The sequence below is a fragment of the Perissodus microlepis genome, chromosome 4 (assembly GCF_051167445.1).
Source record: "Perissodus microlepis isolate ML-2025 ecotype Zambia chromosome 4, ASM5116744v1, whole genome shotgun sequence".
NCBI lineage: Eukaryota > Metazoa > Chordata > Actinopteri > Cichliformes > Cichlidae > Perissodus > Perissodus microlepis.
The window spans coordinates 13,287,249-13,304,328 of NC_140464.1; the positions used below are offsets into that span (position 1 = coordinate 13,287,249).

The 17,080-nt window shown below is 40.8% G+C and overlaps 1 protein-coding gene across 3 annotated transcripts in view; it reads right to left on the reverse strand.

Moving 5' to 3' along the window:
* The window catches only part of cyth1a (cytohesin 1a), a 42,021-nt gene extending 25,256 nt beyond the window's left edge, over nt 1-16,765 (reverse strand). Inside the window, exon 1 of one of the 3 annotated variants that reach the window (XM_084925883.1) lies at nt 16,464-16,765. In XM_084925883.1, coding sequence (XP_084782009.1) covers nt 16,464-16,482 — 19 coding nt within the window. In that variant the 5' untranslated portion in view covers nt 16,483-16,765. Of the gene's footprint in view, nt 1-1,453; nt 1,718-11,291; nt 11,936-16,463 lie in introns of those variants that run through there. The other 2 variants (XM_084925881.1, XM_084925882.1) reach the window with 2 other exon arrangements.
* Nucleotides 16,766-17,080: the final 315 nt, after the last annotated feature.

A 17,080-nucleotide genomic window follows, 5' to 3' on the forward strand; every position in this document is an offset into this window, starting at 1 on the left:
GCACCAACTCTCATGAAACCATTGCAATATTCATGTGACAGGTCGTAGTTTAAAATCTGCACACCCTTCATTTTCTCTCCTCTTTCAGTTGCGAGATCACTATCAACATCAGCGAAAACAGCCAACCAAGTGCTGCTGAGCTACCAAACAGACTTTCAACAACACCTCACTAGTGCTCTCTGCTCTAAACACATTTTCCATTTCAGCACCAACAACGCAGAGTGAACGATGGTCTGAGTGGAAAGGAGCGCTGCAACTGATGCAGAAAGAGAGCTAAAATATGATTATGGCGAGATGATGACGATTATCAAACCACGGGGGCATTAGTGCCAGGGAGGGTACAATGTACCAGAGGCCCCATTAGAGCTCTCAGCGCCACTCATTAGGGAACCATTAGTGACAACTACTTTAATTTCCCAGACCACCCACCGCTAAGTGGCAGAGACAAATGGACTCAAAAGGAATCGAATGGACCTCTCTCTCATCTCGCTGCCTCCAAAAAACAATGCAGCTGTGTGTGCCAGCCAGGTTCAGCCAAGGCTATGGAAGGAAAAGAGAGAGGGGGGCAAAGTGTGCAAGTTCCCAAGAACAATAAAGGAGCAGCAGCATATAACAGGATCAGCCACTGTTCTCTAACAGGATTAATAGTGACGCAAGGCAAAGTTCCTGATTAATGCTGCCAGGCTAACCAAGTCAAAGAGAAAAGATGAAAGAATGATGCTCAGCAACAAAGGCTTTCTGTCTCACACCAAAGGCTGCACACTGGCTCATTATGACTGCACATCATCAAACTGATGTAAAGGAATTACAGCCACAAATGTAATTTGCAACAGTTAGCAAGGCTTCTCTGGCATAATTTCAACTAAAGGTGGCCCATCCAAAGGCTGGAATGATGAAGTATGACTCATGTAAAGCTTGCTGGAGGAGTGCGCGGTCTGCTCTCACACCTGTTGCGGAGTATTCAGTGAAAAATGACACCGACGATATTTACTCTGACCGTGTTAGAGTCTGCATTAAGTCTACAATGTGTTACTAATGTTGACACCAGCACTGCTCAAAACTAAATGTGAAAATACAGCCAGCTCTTTGATTCAGTGTACAAATATGTGGTAATGTGCTGAATTTTGTAGAAAAGGATTAGTCAATATGATATGGATAAACAAAAATAGACTTAAAAAAAACCCAAATGATTGTGTATACATATTTTTTATTTGTCTTTTTTTTGCTATATAAGGCTCAGAAAAGTGCCGCGCTTACACAAGCAGCAAAGCAACAATAGGAGAATAAGCAATGTCAACAAGGCCAAGGACAGTTACAGTCCACTGAGATTTTCCATTTTCATACCGTCAAGTTATTATCTCCGATATATATATGTATATTTTAAAGGCCATGTGGTGCCATTTAAATTACTTTCACACGAAGTAAAACGTCTCTCCCTGAGTAGCTCACTCACCTACGCCGTCTTCCGACTTTAACACCATGATGTCTGTGCCTCAAGGTTTCGAGTCCGAAAAGTTTCTAGAAGATTTCCGAGAATCAAACCTTTCGCCGAATACAATTAACGACAGCTTTATTGACTTTTCAACTCTCAATTGGCGAGTTAAAAGTTACTCCGAGGATTGACTTCTAGCCTAAAACAAGACTGTTTCGGTCCACGACTCAAGGGAGTGGTTTGAAGTGACGGACTTTGACCAACCAGCTTTTCCTCATGAGAGCGAGAAAGTAGCAAGCGGAGCAGGCTCAGCACAGAGGAGCGCTTCCGGTTGTGCCTTTCAAATTAAAACACGTTTTAAAGAATGTTTACAAAAAAACTATATTTGGATTACACAGTTACAAATTTTTGTTGTTTCGACTCTTTCTGTGATTTGGAATTCATAAAGGCACCATTAGCCAAACCAGTTATCTTCAGGACAGTACAAAACTTAATATAAATTCAAGAAAACACTACTCTTAAATTACAAGAACTTTATATTGATTTGAATATTGAGGTGTATAATGAGACTGACTCAAGACATTGTGGCACCCAAACAAGCGTTTAACTGGCTAAATCCCCGTCATCCTCACATCCAAATAATTTCAAAGAATAACTGTCAGTTATTAGTTTGGAATTGCCCTGCAGCGTTGCCACATAAACTTGGAGAGGTATACCAATTTGCAGAGCTCAAAACTCCTGTTTGCATATGTGTTGGTGCTGGTATAATCAGACCATAACTTTCAACACATAACTTTCTTTCTTTTTTTTCAAATTAGGCTTATCCTGCAGGATCCTACAGGTTTATGTTTTATACAACAGTTTTGATTTGTGTCTTTACGGTGCCAGTGAGTAGGTGAGAAAAAATAAACAAATATATAAATATATACATGTGCATATAAATATATAAATACATAGTACATTTTTAAATGATTCAGTTCTTCAGCATAAACGACTTCCCGTTTGGATTACTGCAATGGTCTTTTTACTTGTTTTAACAAATCAGCTTTGCATAGTCTTCAGACTGTGCAGAATGCTGCAGCACGATTCTTAACAGGCACCAACAGAAGATCTCATATCACTCCAGTTTTGGCCTTCAAAACCTTTAGGTTTTAGGTTTCATTTAAAAATTTTAGTTTTAACCATTAGGGCCCTACATGGTCAAGCTCCCCAGTATATATCTGACCTGCTGAAACGACATTCATCTTTCCAAGCTCTAAGGTCATCAGCTCAGAGACTGCTGGTGGCCCCACGCGCTGGATTTAAAACTCATGGAGATCGGGCCTTTCAGGCAGTGGCACCAAGGTTGTGGAATTCTCTTCCACTGGTTTTACGCTGTACAGACTCCATTGATTCTTTTAAAAGGCAGCTGAAGACAAGATTTCAACTAATTTGTTGCTTTATGTTGTATTTTACTGTTTTACATTGTTATTTGTTGTATTTCCATTCTTTTTCATTTTCTTTCTCTTTATTGTGAAGCACTATGTGATTTTTATCTGTGAAAAGTGCTATATAAATAAAATTTACTTACTTACAAAAAGTAAGGTAGGTGTGAGTAGTTGTCATATACTGGACTTTGTAATTGTAAGTGAGACTCTTATTTTGAAAGGAATTCGTTGCCTATCTCCGTCTCCTGATTATGCAAACTGATTAGAGCGCAGCGAACGTGCCCTATGACGCGTCTGCCCCACTGTGTTGCCACCCTGTTGCCTTCGGCTCTCTCCCACACACGCACACACATGTGTTGGGGTTTGAGTGGGGGCAGGGAGTGAGTTAGACTCACCGAGGCAGAGCAGTTTACTGCTGCTGATCTTGCTCTTTTTAAGGCTTTTGATTCACCACATCCGCCGAGAGTAGACGTGTGTGTGCAGTCAGACGGAAACAAATGTTAAACGGTTCTTTAGAAAATAGCAACAACACCTGCACAGACAAACACTTGTGATCACCTGTTGAATATTAAAACTCGCTGCACAGCCTATTCCCACATGATATTATTGCAATAAATAAACAAATAAATCAAAATGTTTCAGTCTAGAGCTTTAATGGCTCTGGATTTATTTCCCACATTATCCTGTATAATCTTTGTTGTTGTTGTTGTTGTTGTTATTATTATTGGGGATGATTGAGTGATTCTGAAAAACAGCTGATTTTCATTGCACTGTTATGATTACACCACAACAATGCAGGGGCCTACCAGTAGCGATGAAACAGCTTTGGCTACATCTTGGTGATACTCACCAGAATGTTTGTGCCTAATGCAGCTTTAGAGTTTTGATTTCATGTTATTATACATGACCTTCACCTTTTCCCCCCTGTGATCAAAGGCTGATCAAAGGTTTGTTGAAAGGTCGTTTTTTCCTAGTAGAGAGATATTTCTTGGCGGCATATTTTAGGGGAAACTATGAGGGATTTACAGCCCCCTGTTGAAAGTGAATAAATTAGTCTTCTGTTTGTATAACACCTGCACAGCCATACTGCTGTCAGATAGCAGAGGATTGAGCCTGTTCTTGCCTGTTGATGAATACCTGAGAGCCAAGAGGAATGCTCCACTCACAGCCAATGACAGAGGCCAGGTAAGGGGAGAAAACAGCTCATCTGTTTTGTTTATCTGACGTACGATAGAAAAATGTGTATGAGCTGTCCAGCTGCATTTTAAAAAGACTCTGAGCACCGACCCAGGAATCAGGACACAGCTACTAAGAAGACTACGGTAAAGTGCTACAGTCTGCACTGAATCTTCATTTAGGGGGGATCTCAACTTCATTCTGTGACCCATGAATGCCTCAGCTGTGTCGCGCAAACTCAACAGCTGACAATGCAGCCTGTGTGTAGCGACCCCCGTGCACACAAAGTTTCAATTCATTGTTAGAAGTGCATCCATTCCCCCAAGTAATGCTGTAAATCTGTGCTCAAGGACCCAGAACAAGAGCACTCAGGCAGCTGCCTGACCTTTAAATGAAAAGATTATGAGATGACATAGACACATGAAGATTACAGTTATCCACAGCTTCCTGAACGAGCTAAAGTAGAACGGATCAGCAGATAAATGGAGGATTTATGCAAACTTTAAATCAAGACCAAAAAAAGAATAAAGACTGTGCTAAAAGGTGCAGCAGATTTTGAGTTTCAAAGGAAAAGAGAAATTCCTCAAATAGACAAAGGTCTGCTCTCTTAGAATCTGTAGGACGTTAGTTCTTTTTTTCAGTTTTAAAATTAAAATACCATTACCGCAAAACCTTTAACTATGACCTATAAAAGTCTCAACTATGAGGTCAGCCACAACCAAATGGGGAAACTAGGTTTACCTGTGTAACACAATATTATTTTCCAGTAAATGCAATAAGATTTATATGAATTGGTGTTGATGATATGACACATAAGTTTTTTATAAAGGATTTTTAACCGCTCTCCAGCATTTTTTTTAGAAAGCCGCATCTTTTACTTTTTCCAGAATGTATTTTTTGTTATAAATTTTTTAAAGAAAAAATATGATGCTTTAATTACTGAGGATAAATTTTTATTACAATTTTATTAATATACTATTTAGAGCATGTATGTATGAAGACCACAAGACAATATTAATTTGTCTTCATGTCAGTAAGTTCGTGTGAAGTTGTTGGCTTTGTCCAAGAAACTGCATGGTGTCTGTAACAGTGCTGCTACAGCAAAGGTAAACATTTCCTTTAACACTGCTTAAGTATTTATAACTTCTATATATCCCACGCATGCGTTATTGCCGCAGGCATAAGATTACATTTTATGCAGCATTTTGCAAGATGTACATGCAGGACACACCTCACAGGGCTTATGTGACACATTATATATAAATCAGGCTGTGTTGGATTTGTAGCAAAGCTTTTTCTGACAGCTTTCTGGTATCACGGCAACCCTCTAAGTCTACATAAGGTGACTGTAGCTCTCTAACCTCTGGGAATCTGACCTCACACAAGTCTGGCTCGTATTGTGAAATAGCTGTTGTTCAGTCTTACGGTGCTATGTTAAGAATGTGGATTAAAGCGTGATTGCAAGTGCGAGTCTCAAAAAAGCTTGTGGTTTTAAAGGTGCCCTCAGCTGAGTGTAATGAACACATGATTGAATGTTTTGACTTCAATCATTAGCACTCATTACTGATGCGCAGGTCACTACCAGGTTTTTAGTATTCAGCGACACCATATAAAGTTTCGTAAGTAGTGATTTCAAAATATGAATCAAGGTTGCAGGATGTGAAAGAAAACGATTGTCAAGATAATTTCACCAGAGGTCGAATTATATTTTATGTCTGACTGAGCTCCAAAACACTCCACTTCACAAAAACTACAATTTGCGACTCCCTGGAAGAGCCCCAAAACCAAAGTCCTAGTTTATAAGGCAGGCTTGCCATAAAAATATAGCCTCCTAATCCAAGAAACACTGATGCAATACGTTTTCAAACATCTTAAAAAGTCTTCAAAAACACAGAAGTTGGAAAGCAAAATAATGTTTTGCTTTTTGTGTTTCTGTGTAAAATGTGTAAAATCGGTTGTGGGTGTGCCGGGGCTATTATAAGTGAAACCACAGAGTCAAAACAATATCCTGGCAGCTCCTGAACTAAAAATACATCTTTATTTTAGGCTTTAAATAGCCTGAATTAGATGGAAAATTGCTCTGTGAGAGAAAATAATCCCCATCATTAAGACAAAAGGTACCAAGAGTGACTCCTGCTGATCATTTGTATTAATTACAGATGCAGGAGGGGAGAAAAAAAACCCACAAAGGAAAATTTTAGAGAAATTTATCTTTACTATCAAACAGCAATGATTTCAACCAAAAGCATTTCAAAATTAACTACACTGCGTCATATTGAAGTTGGGTCACTGTATAGAGTCATGTTGTTTTTTTCTAACTTACAAAACATGCAAACAGGAGGTTTATTGAGAAACAGGAGGTTAATATCCACAGACGAGCTCGAAACAAGTCATGAAAAATGGTTCTGCCACCACGACAATTACAAACCTGCACGGCAAATATTCTTTGGCATTAGACATGGCTCGAGTGATCTGCTGCTCGACGCATGAGTCACTGCACAAGTTGACTTTGAAACCACTGCTTTCCTTTTACAGGTGCAATCACAGGTAATGAGACCTTTGGTTCTATGCACTCTGTAATTTTCTGGGTTAGACGGAATTCAGGACTGAACGATTAATTACTGACATGAGTCATGTGCAAAAAAATAAAAAAAAAAATAGCAGAATACATCTAACTCTGGTGCTATTTTTCTGATGTTTGCATGTCAGAAAGAACTCTGTGGGCGGCCAATCAATTTGCAATTAAAATACAGAACTCTACACAGCTTACAGCAGGACCCACCTACACGCAGTAATACTGCTGCCAGAAACTGTTTCAGGAGGAGCATGCAAAATTTCCAGAGCTTCTGATAAAACATGACAGTTGAGAACCTGTTTGCATAAGAAAACGTACTCATCTCATGCTAGTCGTGCAGCGTTCTGCACCGCACAAAGTTTTGACATTTACATGGTGACCCCAACAAGAGATAGCACACGGTGACAAAGCGACTGCTTATCTTTGCTGAAAAATTCATGAGTTTGACTAATAAGCACTCCAGAGAAATAACTAAATATACATTTTGCTCTTTATAAACAGGATTCTATCTGAGTCATAAAAACTAAAAGATCGAGGGCAGCAGGTGCATGCTGCTAAGCAGTTAGCGTTAAAGATGAAAACTGACGGTCATGTCAGATATAGCCAAAATAGCACAATTATGAACATCAATTCTTTACTGTCCTATCTGTTGCTTGTTCTTTCCTAGAGCATTTATCAAGACATAAAAAAATATCTTGAGACATATCCTCCCATAACACCAAAAGGAACCCACTTAGTTCCCCGAGCTTAGGTTTTGTGAGTCTCTCTATGTTTTCATACACTCTTCCCTGAAGGAACTTCCTGTCAGACTTCTCACTGTCAAACTCATTCAGCATAAACACTCACAGGACACTTTATTGGGTACTCTGTGCAACCCATGCTTTTGCTTTCAGAAATGCCTTATTTCTTTTTCACACAGATTTAACAAACACTGGAAACACTCCTCACAGATATTAATCCATATAGATATGATAGCATCACGCAGTTGCTGCAAATTTGTCGACTGAGAATATCCTGTCCACCACATCCTCCAGGTGCTCTATTAGACTGAGATCTGGTGACTGTGGATGCCATTTGAGTACAGTGAACTGTACATGATGTGAATTTTGTGACATTGCGAGTTATCCTATTGGAAGCAGCCATCAGAAGGTGGGTACACTGTGGTCATGAAGGGATGGACATGGATGGACTGCATTACTTGTGTTTCTAGGCTGTGATATTTAAAGGATGCTCAACTGGTACTAAGTCCTCCAACGCGTACCAAGAAAAGTTTGCACCATTACACTGCTGCCTGCCTGAAACAGGGCCTATATGCACCGAGTGGCTGCCATGTGATTGGCTGATTAGATATTTGTGTTAACAAACAGCTGAATAGGTGTACCTAATGAAGTGGCCGATGACAGCATTTATAGCTCTAGCTCAAAAAGAGCTCAACCTGTAGCGGTTCTGGATGTTGTTCATTGTACCTTTTTTTGTCAAAAAAACTATTGATTTTATCTGACTTGTGAAATATCTCATTATTTTAATAATCAATAATAAACTGATATAAGAGCTGTTAAAATAGATAACAGTACAGTGTAAGGCTCCCAAACCAAAAAAAGGCTGGTAACTGCTGCCATCACTACAGTCTCATATATAACAAGCTGATAGGGCAAATATTCTCAAACACACGCTGTTGCTGACGGCCTTGTTGTGCTTTCGCACAGATCAGTGTGTCCTCAGCTGTCCCTGGAGCCCACGAGAGTAATTTCCGCGTCAGAGAGCCTCGGCAAATCCGGGGCACACCTGGCTCTCTGCACAGATGGCTGACGGAGCTGTGCTGATATCACTCAGAGAAAATTTCTATCATGTCTTCTATAAACAACACAGTAGTTGGGATCACTGTCATTCTGTGGGCTATGATGATTATTTAAGCATGCCGACTCACAGTGACTGTCACTGTGAGCGTTTGGTTAACAATAACAATTACATTGTGAAAGGTGCAAAACAGTGTGCGTGTGACTCAGTAATTTAGATGCAAAAGGGAACTGAAGAAAATAAATGATGAAATAAAAGTTTGTATTTACTTTGGAGTCTGATATTACTACATGAGAACAGACTAAGAAGGAAGCAAGTAATTTCTTTTTACTTCTTCAAAAGACAAGACCAGTTTAATTTCAATATACATTCTCCTCTTAAATAAAAGCATTAAGTATTATTAACATGTCTTATTAGAAAAATCTGATGTAAACAGTTATTGTGGGCAGAATAGACTCATTAACCACTTTCTTAGATACACCTGTTAATGTAAATATCTAGTCAGCCAATCAACTCCTTGCATTTAGGCATGAAGTCATCGTCAAGACGACCTCCTGAAGTTCAAATTGACCATCAGAATGGAGAAGAAAGGTTAATTATTTCAATTTTTTTAAATTATAGCTGGTTTTTCCTGCACAGCCATTTATCGAGTGGCAGTTCTCTGGGTCAAAATGCCTTGCTGATGTCAGAGGTCAGAGGAGCATGGACTGATTCAAGCCACAACAACAGAAGACCACACCAGGTGATATTCCTTTCAGCTAAAAAAAAAGAAAACTGAGGCTACAATTTGCATGGGCACCATGTTTGGAAAACAGAAGGCTGGAAAAATGTTGCTTGGTCTAATGAGTCTCCATTTTCACTGCAACCTTTGAATGGTGCGGTCAGGAGTTAGAGTAAACAACATGAAAACATGGATCCATCCTGCCTTCTTTCAGGCAGGTAGTAGTAGCTCCATCAACCGGGTTTAATGGTCCGGGAAATATTTTCTTGGCACACTTTGGACCACTTGGTACCAACAAAGCATCATCTAAACACCATCTACCTGAGTGTTGTTGCTGCTGACCGTGTCCATCCCTTTATGACCACAGTGTACCATTTGCTGATGGCGGCTTCGTGTCACAAAACTCAAATCATCTCAAACATGACATTGAGTTCACTGTATTCAAATGAACTCCACAATCACCAGATCTCATTCCAATACAGCACCTTTGGGATGCAGTGGAATGGCAGATGCGCATCATGGATGTGCAGCTGATAAATCTACATCAACTTTGTGATGCCGTGATTTCAATATGGACCAAAACTCTGAGGAATGTTCCAAGCAACTTGTTGAACTGTGAAGGTAAAAGGAGTGTAACCCAGTACTAGAAAGGTTTAACTGACAATGTGACCAGTGAGTCAGTAGATAAATTATAGTTTCCGTCAAGCTGTTTTTAAGAGCTTTATATGTTGTGTGTGCAAGAGAGTAAAGCCACCAGATAAAAGTACACCATTTTCTACTGAGATGTCATAACAGCGACATGTGATGCAATTTGTACGCAAGTACAGAAATCAAATAATTCCACCACTTATTTCAGGAGTGGTTTACAGCAATAGCTTAGATGACACAACGTGAACTTGCCTAACAACAGTTGGATGAGCCACACATGAGTCATTCGTGATTCACCATTAAAAGCAGAAATACCAACACTAACAGTATCAGCCAATGTCATTACATCACAAGTGGCCCAAACTCTTAACGGTTGCCATCACAACACAAACTTCGTTTTATTGCTGTTTAATCAAAAAATGTGACACAAAGCAGGCAGTTGGCAGCTTTGGTAATATGCTGCCCACAAATTGCAGAGAAAGCTGAATGTACAAATGCAAGCAAGTGCTTTATCTAAGTGACTAGAAACACCCAACATGCCATTCAGTTCTGTTGGCTTGACAAAAAAAAAAAAAATCAGCAAAAGTCTGCTGTCATCACATTTAGTACCAGAACAATCCAGATTACTTCCCCGTTGAATATCCAAATCGACAGGCAGAGCCCTGGTGCTGATGTGGATATTTTGAAATGACTGAGGCAGCAACGCTTCCACATGCTTCGCACAAAGTCAGCTGATTCACTGCCACCCAACAAAGCTTTTTAAGTCATGTCAACACGCAGTTTAAACACCCCCAATGGGAACCTGCACACCATCCTGCAGTGCAATGTCGTCGCGGCGCTTAGCAACCAATCCAAAACAACAAACACGCACACATCAGCTCCATCGCTGTCCAGATGGTGAGTAGCAAACTTCTAAAGAAACCAACATCTTAATCTGTGTCTCTCTGTGTGTAATTAAACCGAGAAGCACAGAAAATTCATTTTACCCAGCTTTAGGAGGCGATCACCAGTAAGCACAACACTGCCAGTCCTCTTTGTTAAAGGACGGAAACACAAGTCTTTGGCAGAGCTGAGAAAGTCTGGCTCGCAAGCTGAGATTTCACATGTTGTCGGCCAACATAAGGATTTTATGTACATGTGTGAAAAAGGAATGTGAAGTCATCAAGAAGGAGGCAGCCCTGCTGCAGATTCGATCAGCTGAGTAAGTAATAACATTAGCTCACGCTCTATTAGAGTGCGTGCACGCACAGGGCAGAGGTTTAAGCTGTGCTAAATGAGAGCCTCCCTGAGCCTCGAGAAGCTCCTTCTATTTCTGTCCGACTGTTTGTTTTCATCTCTGGTTTAGTCATGTGTTCGTGCCAGTGGTCACAGAAGCACACATGATCATGCTCACAGGTTGAAAACACATTCAAAAAACAAATGCTCGTGATAGTTTCAACACTGTAGGTTTATAGTAATGATGCCAAAAGCCAGCAAAATGAAAAATGATCTTCCTGAAAACAACTTTTACTTTACCTGGAGCTTCCTCGAGTGGCTTCACAGCAGGGCACAAGAAGGTCTGAAAACTGGACACACATAGTTCACCGACTGTCCCCATAGCTCCGGCGTGTTAATCTCCGTATCTGAGTGTATGTCTCAGACTGCAGCTGTGTATCGTCCTGAGTTCCTCCCTCCTTATGACTGTGATGTGAAAGAAAAGTTGTGAAGATCCCAGTCTCCCCAGTGCACCTGTCACTCCTTGCTCCCAGCTGTTCCCTCCATGGAAGGATTCCAACTGTAAGATCCTGCACTGTGTCACTTTGCTTCACCTAATCCCCCCCCCACCCCAAGTTGGATGACGCTCCTCGGCCAATGTCATACACTAACCTACTTTCTCTTCCCCTTTGTTGAGAATGTGCAACTTGCTATCGGATGCTAAAATCACTTCTGCTTTCTCCCCCGTTCCCCTTTTCCGTTGGTATCTGAGCCTCGCTCTTATCCTCCTCTGCTCCCTCTCTCTCCCTTTCTCTCCCACTAGCTACCTCACATACTAATTCTTGACAGGCTGCACACAAAATATATTAACGTATCTGCGACTGCTGCAGCAACCGCGTACGACTGGTTCAATCTGAAAAGTCGCTTGAAGAAGGGATGGAGTTCTGTTGTTTTCATGGAAATTATGGCAAAAATAAATAAATAGATGAAAGTCAGCAGTATGCTTTTTTTTTGTCCACTCCAAATTTTTATTTCCATCTCCACCCTCTGTTGCTTTTAGCTTTTAGTCACTCGTGGATTTTTGGCTTGAAAAGCATTAAAAAAAAGAGGCAAGATTTCATTGTTGCTTGGCAACAGGATAGAAGAAATAACTAGCTCCTGGGCCAAACACTGTGAGCCATTTGTTTTGGTTAGATTATTCTCACACTCGGTGAGGGTTATTTGCAATGACACGATCGCATTTTGGGGCTGTATAACGCACATGGGTTTCACAACAACAACAACAGCAACAAAAATGTGCTCGTCAACGATCTGTTTCAGATTCTCGCTTCCTCTCGTGGAACAAAACGCAAACGATTAGCTTCCCTCTTGAACTCGTGTCACCTGCCACTCTGCATTACCCCACTTGTCAGTCACTCCTTAATTACTCCTTCTCTGCGAGTCATTCATTAATCCTTCAACTCCGCCCTCTCTGTCAATCATGTTTCCATTGAAAAGCAATATAGGGGTGACTCGATAAGGAATCCAATAAAATAAGACGTGCTTCGTGGTTATGGAAATCATTATGATCTAACAAGCACTGCCTAGTTCATTATCTGAGGGGACAGTGCTTCAACTTGACCTCTGTATGAACTGCAAAGTCAGTTCTGGGTACTTTAAATGCTGCAGCTGCACATCACCTAGACAGAACAGCTCTGTCACCAGAGGAACGGCACACAGTGAAGTCAGCACAAATCTTCCGCCTCTTTTTTTTTTTTCCAAATGCATATTCCTCCCCCCTCGCTCGACAGCACAACACAAACACACTGAAAATGTTTAAATCTGTGTATTCCACTGAACTTTTATGGAGCTATTCTAGTCCACAGAGCAAACTTTAAATGCTCTAATGAAACTCATAAAAGCCAATTAGCCAAATCGACAACAGTTCATTTGAATTAATTATTTTTGCACTGCAGTTTATTATGGACTAATGAGGACGTCAAGTGCAACACGCAATTAAGCTGCAAATGCAGTCATTCAAAGAGAGATCCCCAAGATGCCCAAACTGTCACAATTTAAATGCTAATACTGATTTGTTATATAACACACTTTAGATTGCTTTAGTCAAAAAAGCACATGTTAAGTCACTGATTGATTCCTCATGAACCCCAAATGGAAGAAAACATCTAATGACCCTCAAATATGTGAGTAAACTAAAAATCTACAGCAATGCATTGATTACAAAGTAAACTGCACTTTTTCTGCAATATGAGTTTCCAGAGTAGGATGGCATCGCAAAAGAATTCCCTAAACAAATCAAAAGAGTTTAAATTATACAAATAATTTAATGCATCCACTCCTAAGTGATTAAACCACTAGGAGGCTAACGACTGTACTCTGTCACACCCGATCCAACCCCTACTTGTCTTATAGTGACGGTGCAAGAGTCTGGGTGTTGTCAAGGCTTAATTGCTAATTGTGTTTATCCAACAAAGTATGGATGCCACTTCTTGGCCTCATGCTCTCTGGGCTGTCATTTTTAGCTGAAGTGATTAAGTCAATGAAAATAATACCAAATAAAACCAGATCTGGTGTCAGTCTCCACTTTATGTTGTGCTATTGAGCCAGTTCGTAACAACTGAAGCAGTTTGCTTTGATATGTAAGTCTTGCCATGTACAGCATGAAGGCCTTTTGCGTTTAACTGGCCCCAGATGAACCACTTCCTTGAGCATGGCATGCCATCATGTGGACACTGCATGCAACAACAACTCTTATTTTCACCTCCCCAAGCAGGCTACAAGTCTTCTGGAGTTAGCAGACCCAGATTTAATCTAACTATGAAATCTATGTGGACTGAGTGCAACAGTCATGAGTAAAAATTACAATAAGAAAACCGATAACTTCCCCATCAGATTACACGATTCTGATGTGAATCAGTCATCAGTAAATGAGTAGACAGCTACGGAGGTGAACATGTTTTCTTTTTCGATAAAATCATTTCCCAGGTGGAAGATAAAATCTACAGGAAGCTTCCTGATCTGTGTTGGTGGAACTCCTACATGGCAGCCTAATGATAGCATCACCTCTGGTGACTAACAGCTGGCTGAGTGGGGGCAGAGCCAGCGTCTCTGCTGATACAACCAGAGTGAATATGAAGGCTAGAGCTTCTACACCTGAACAGGCTGAATGAGCTTAACAATATCTCCACAATAGCATCATGCAGCACTCGTTGCTCAGCTTTGAGCTCTTCTCTTCATCTGCGTCTCTTTTTGATCGGTGCAAATTTAATCACATTAAACAAACCATTAAATTCATTTTGCTTCTTATTTCTGGAGTTATGTCTTACATGATCAAGAAAGTAGAACAGCTGTAGCATCTTTGGTGTGATTTTTATGTAACTACTTATTTCTTGTTATTAAGAACAAGTTGTGTCTGCATAAGCCCGCTGAGAGTTTGCTGCTTCCGTGACAGTGTCAGTATGCTTTGAACATGAGAGGAGCTTAGAGCTGGAGTAAACGTGTCACATGGCTGAAGAGTGACAGTTTAAGGGAAAAATACTACAAAGAGAAAACAAGAAAAAACACACGCACGCAGCATTAAGACCAGCAGAAGCATCTCTATTTCAGGAGAGGTCAAACTGACAGAGAGAAAGATGACACCCATAACCACAGAAACCACATATACCTGTCACCCTAGAGCACCAGCGCACCACACCTATGAGCAGTTGCACTGTTTCCTTTGTGCGCATTTTATTATGCAAAGAGAAACCGAACTGCGCTGACAGGTGCAAGTAGATGGGAGGGGGTGCACACAAAAGAAAAAAAACATTTTGACACCCTGCAGCTCAAAGCCTTTTAAGTAAGTCTTGAAACCCAGCCACACCTCATGAATCCCCAGGTAGTTGATTTAGGGCGCCAGCACCTAGCAACATCACTGGAACACAGTTCAGAAACCTGTTTCGATGATAATCCTGCTGTAAATGTAAGAAGGCAGCTACGCGGGTGAAGCCACGACGCAATAAATTATACAAATTACATTAGAAATATAGCCAGCCTCCAGACGAATGTTGTGTTTTGTTATACAAGTCCAGACTAATAATAAACTGCAGTGGGGGAAAAAAATTGTGCCAAAATAAAACGACATCTCCACTTTTACTTCCATCTTCTTCCCGTCTTCTTGCTCACAGAGGAGATGATATGCTTTGCACTTCTTCATTCAAATTCACAAGCCGTCGATTTGACTAAGAAGGTGTCGGGGACAGCGAGAGTGTTATCTGAATGCGCTGGGTGCTTCAGCGTGTCTCTTTTCTTATGCCTCACACTTCAGCAGATAATTACATAATCACCAACTGATTCTTTCAGCTCCTTTGCAAATAGGAAGTCGCTGACGGCATATCATTATCCTGTTCTGGGGCTGACAGGAAAACACCCTGCACGGGCTACCCAAAGTCACCACCTATGGACTCTTTATAGCAATTGCTCCTTTGTTAGGAGCTGTGATACTTCCATTAGACTAAAACTTCCCCTCATTTTTGGAAAAGAGATGAGAAGCATCATCCCCCTCCTTCTCGTGCTCCCTTCAGCAGAACATCAGTAGAATTTTTTGCAATGAGGCCATTGCTGGAGGTTCTATTTTGAGATGCATTAAGCTCACTAAAAAAAAAAAAAAAAAAAAAAAAAAAACTAAACTACTAAATAATTGAGACGAAGGCTCTATCATATTCTAAGCTGAGCCACCAGCTAGCTCATCCCGGTCTGACATCATCAGGGATGTCACCATACACTTGATGACATGATGCTGAATTTCCAGTAAATATGGCTCACATTTTTTTCAACACAAGTAGTTGTATAAGAAGGCATTCTGTAAAAAAAAAAAAAAAGAAAGAAAGAAAGAAAGAAAGAAAGAAAAGAAAAACTATGTCAGCCTCAAAATAGATCCCAGCCTGATATCCTATAAATAAATCAGTCCGGATCATGAAAACTCCCAAAAGAGCAGGAACTTTTCTGTTTCTCCCTGCTGTTGTTTTTGAGTGTAAAAATCCGATTTATTATTATTATTATTGTTGTTTTCACAGCTGTCACCCTGCTGTCATAGCTGCAGTGAGATGCTAAATAATTAATTGCGTCGACCTTTTTATATGTGTGCATACCACAGAGACCACCTGTTTTAAAGCTGGCTTTAGATTGCATCCTTCTTCCTGTTCCTGTGTATGCGCTTAGACTACATAAACACGGGCAAGTGTAGGATGAAAACAACACGGCATACAGGCCTGCTGCGGACTAGGACTTACTTTGAAGTGTGACACGTTGTCATTTTTTAACAGTTTCACCAAACAGACAGGCAGTAGTGTGGACATAGCTCAGTGGGCTGCATTTTTTTTTTTTTTTTTAATCTCTTGGCACAGTAGGAACACGGACACGCTACGGCAGTGCTGAAAAGCATGCGCTCATGCAGTGTCAGGCTTTGGATCAAAGCGTCTGCTACATGCGTGAAACAGTGCGATGAGGACAAACCGTAATTCTCCCCCTCCATCCCGGTGGTGCTGATGCTGCTGCTGCTTCTGCGGCTGATGAAGGCGTCTCTGTCCGGGGATGTCTCTCTCGAAGCGCCCGCAGCAACTCCGTTACCTGCCGCCCTCCTTCCCTCCCTTTCTCGTCTCTTCTCTGGCTTCGCCTCACCTCCCAGCCCTCAACTTGAAAGCAGGCGTAAGCTTACTTTTTTTTCTTCTTAGCTTGTTGCTTTTCTGTTTGTCCCTTCCTTTTTGCCGTTTCAGAGGTGTGTGCTGCCGATGCCTGGCTGCTCCGCTGTTATGTAGCCCTCCAGAAAAGCCGGTGCACATGCTGGCCCCTCCCATCCCAGATGTGATGTCACGCTCTAACTTAGCTTCAAGTTTACTAAATGTCCTGCTGCTAGGTTTTATAACTTGCTGCCTTTTTGACGGGCCCTGTAACGTGTGCATGCAACTATTCATATCATTCATTAAATACAACGTCCAGTGAAAATATGAGAAAATTACTAAATGTAATGCAAGAAGCAAAACAGATTTAGGTGATCCTCTGTTTATTGGAGCGTTATTCAGTCTCTTTTAGCTCCCAGACGTAAATAAATCTTCCTTTTGAGGTAATGAATA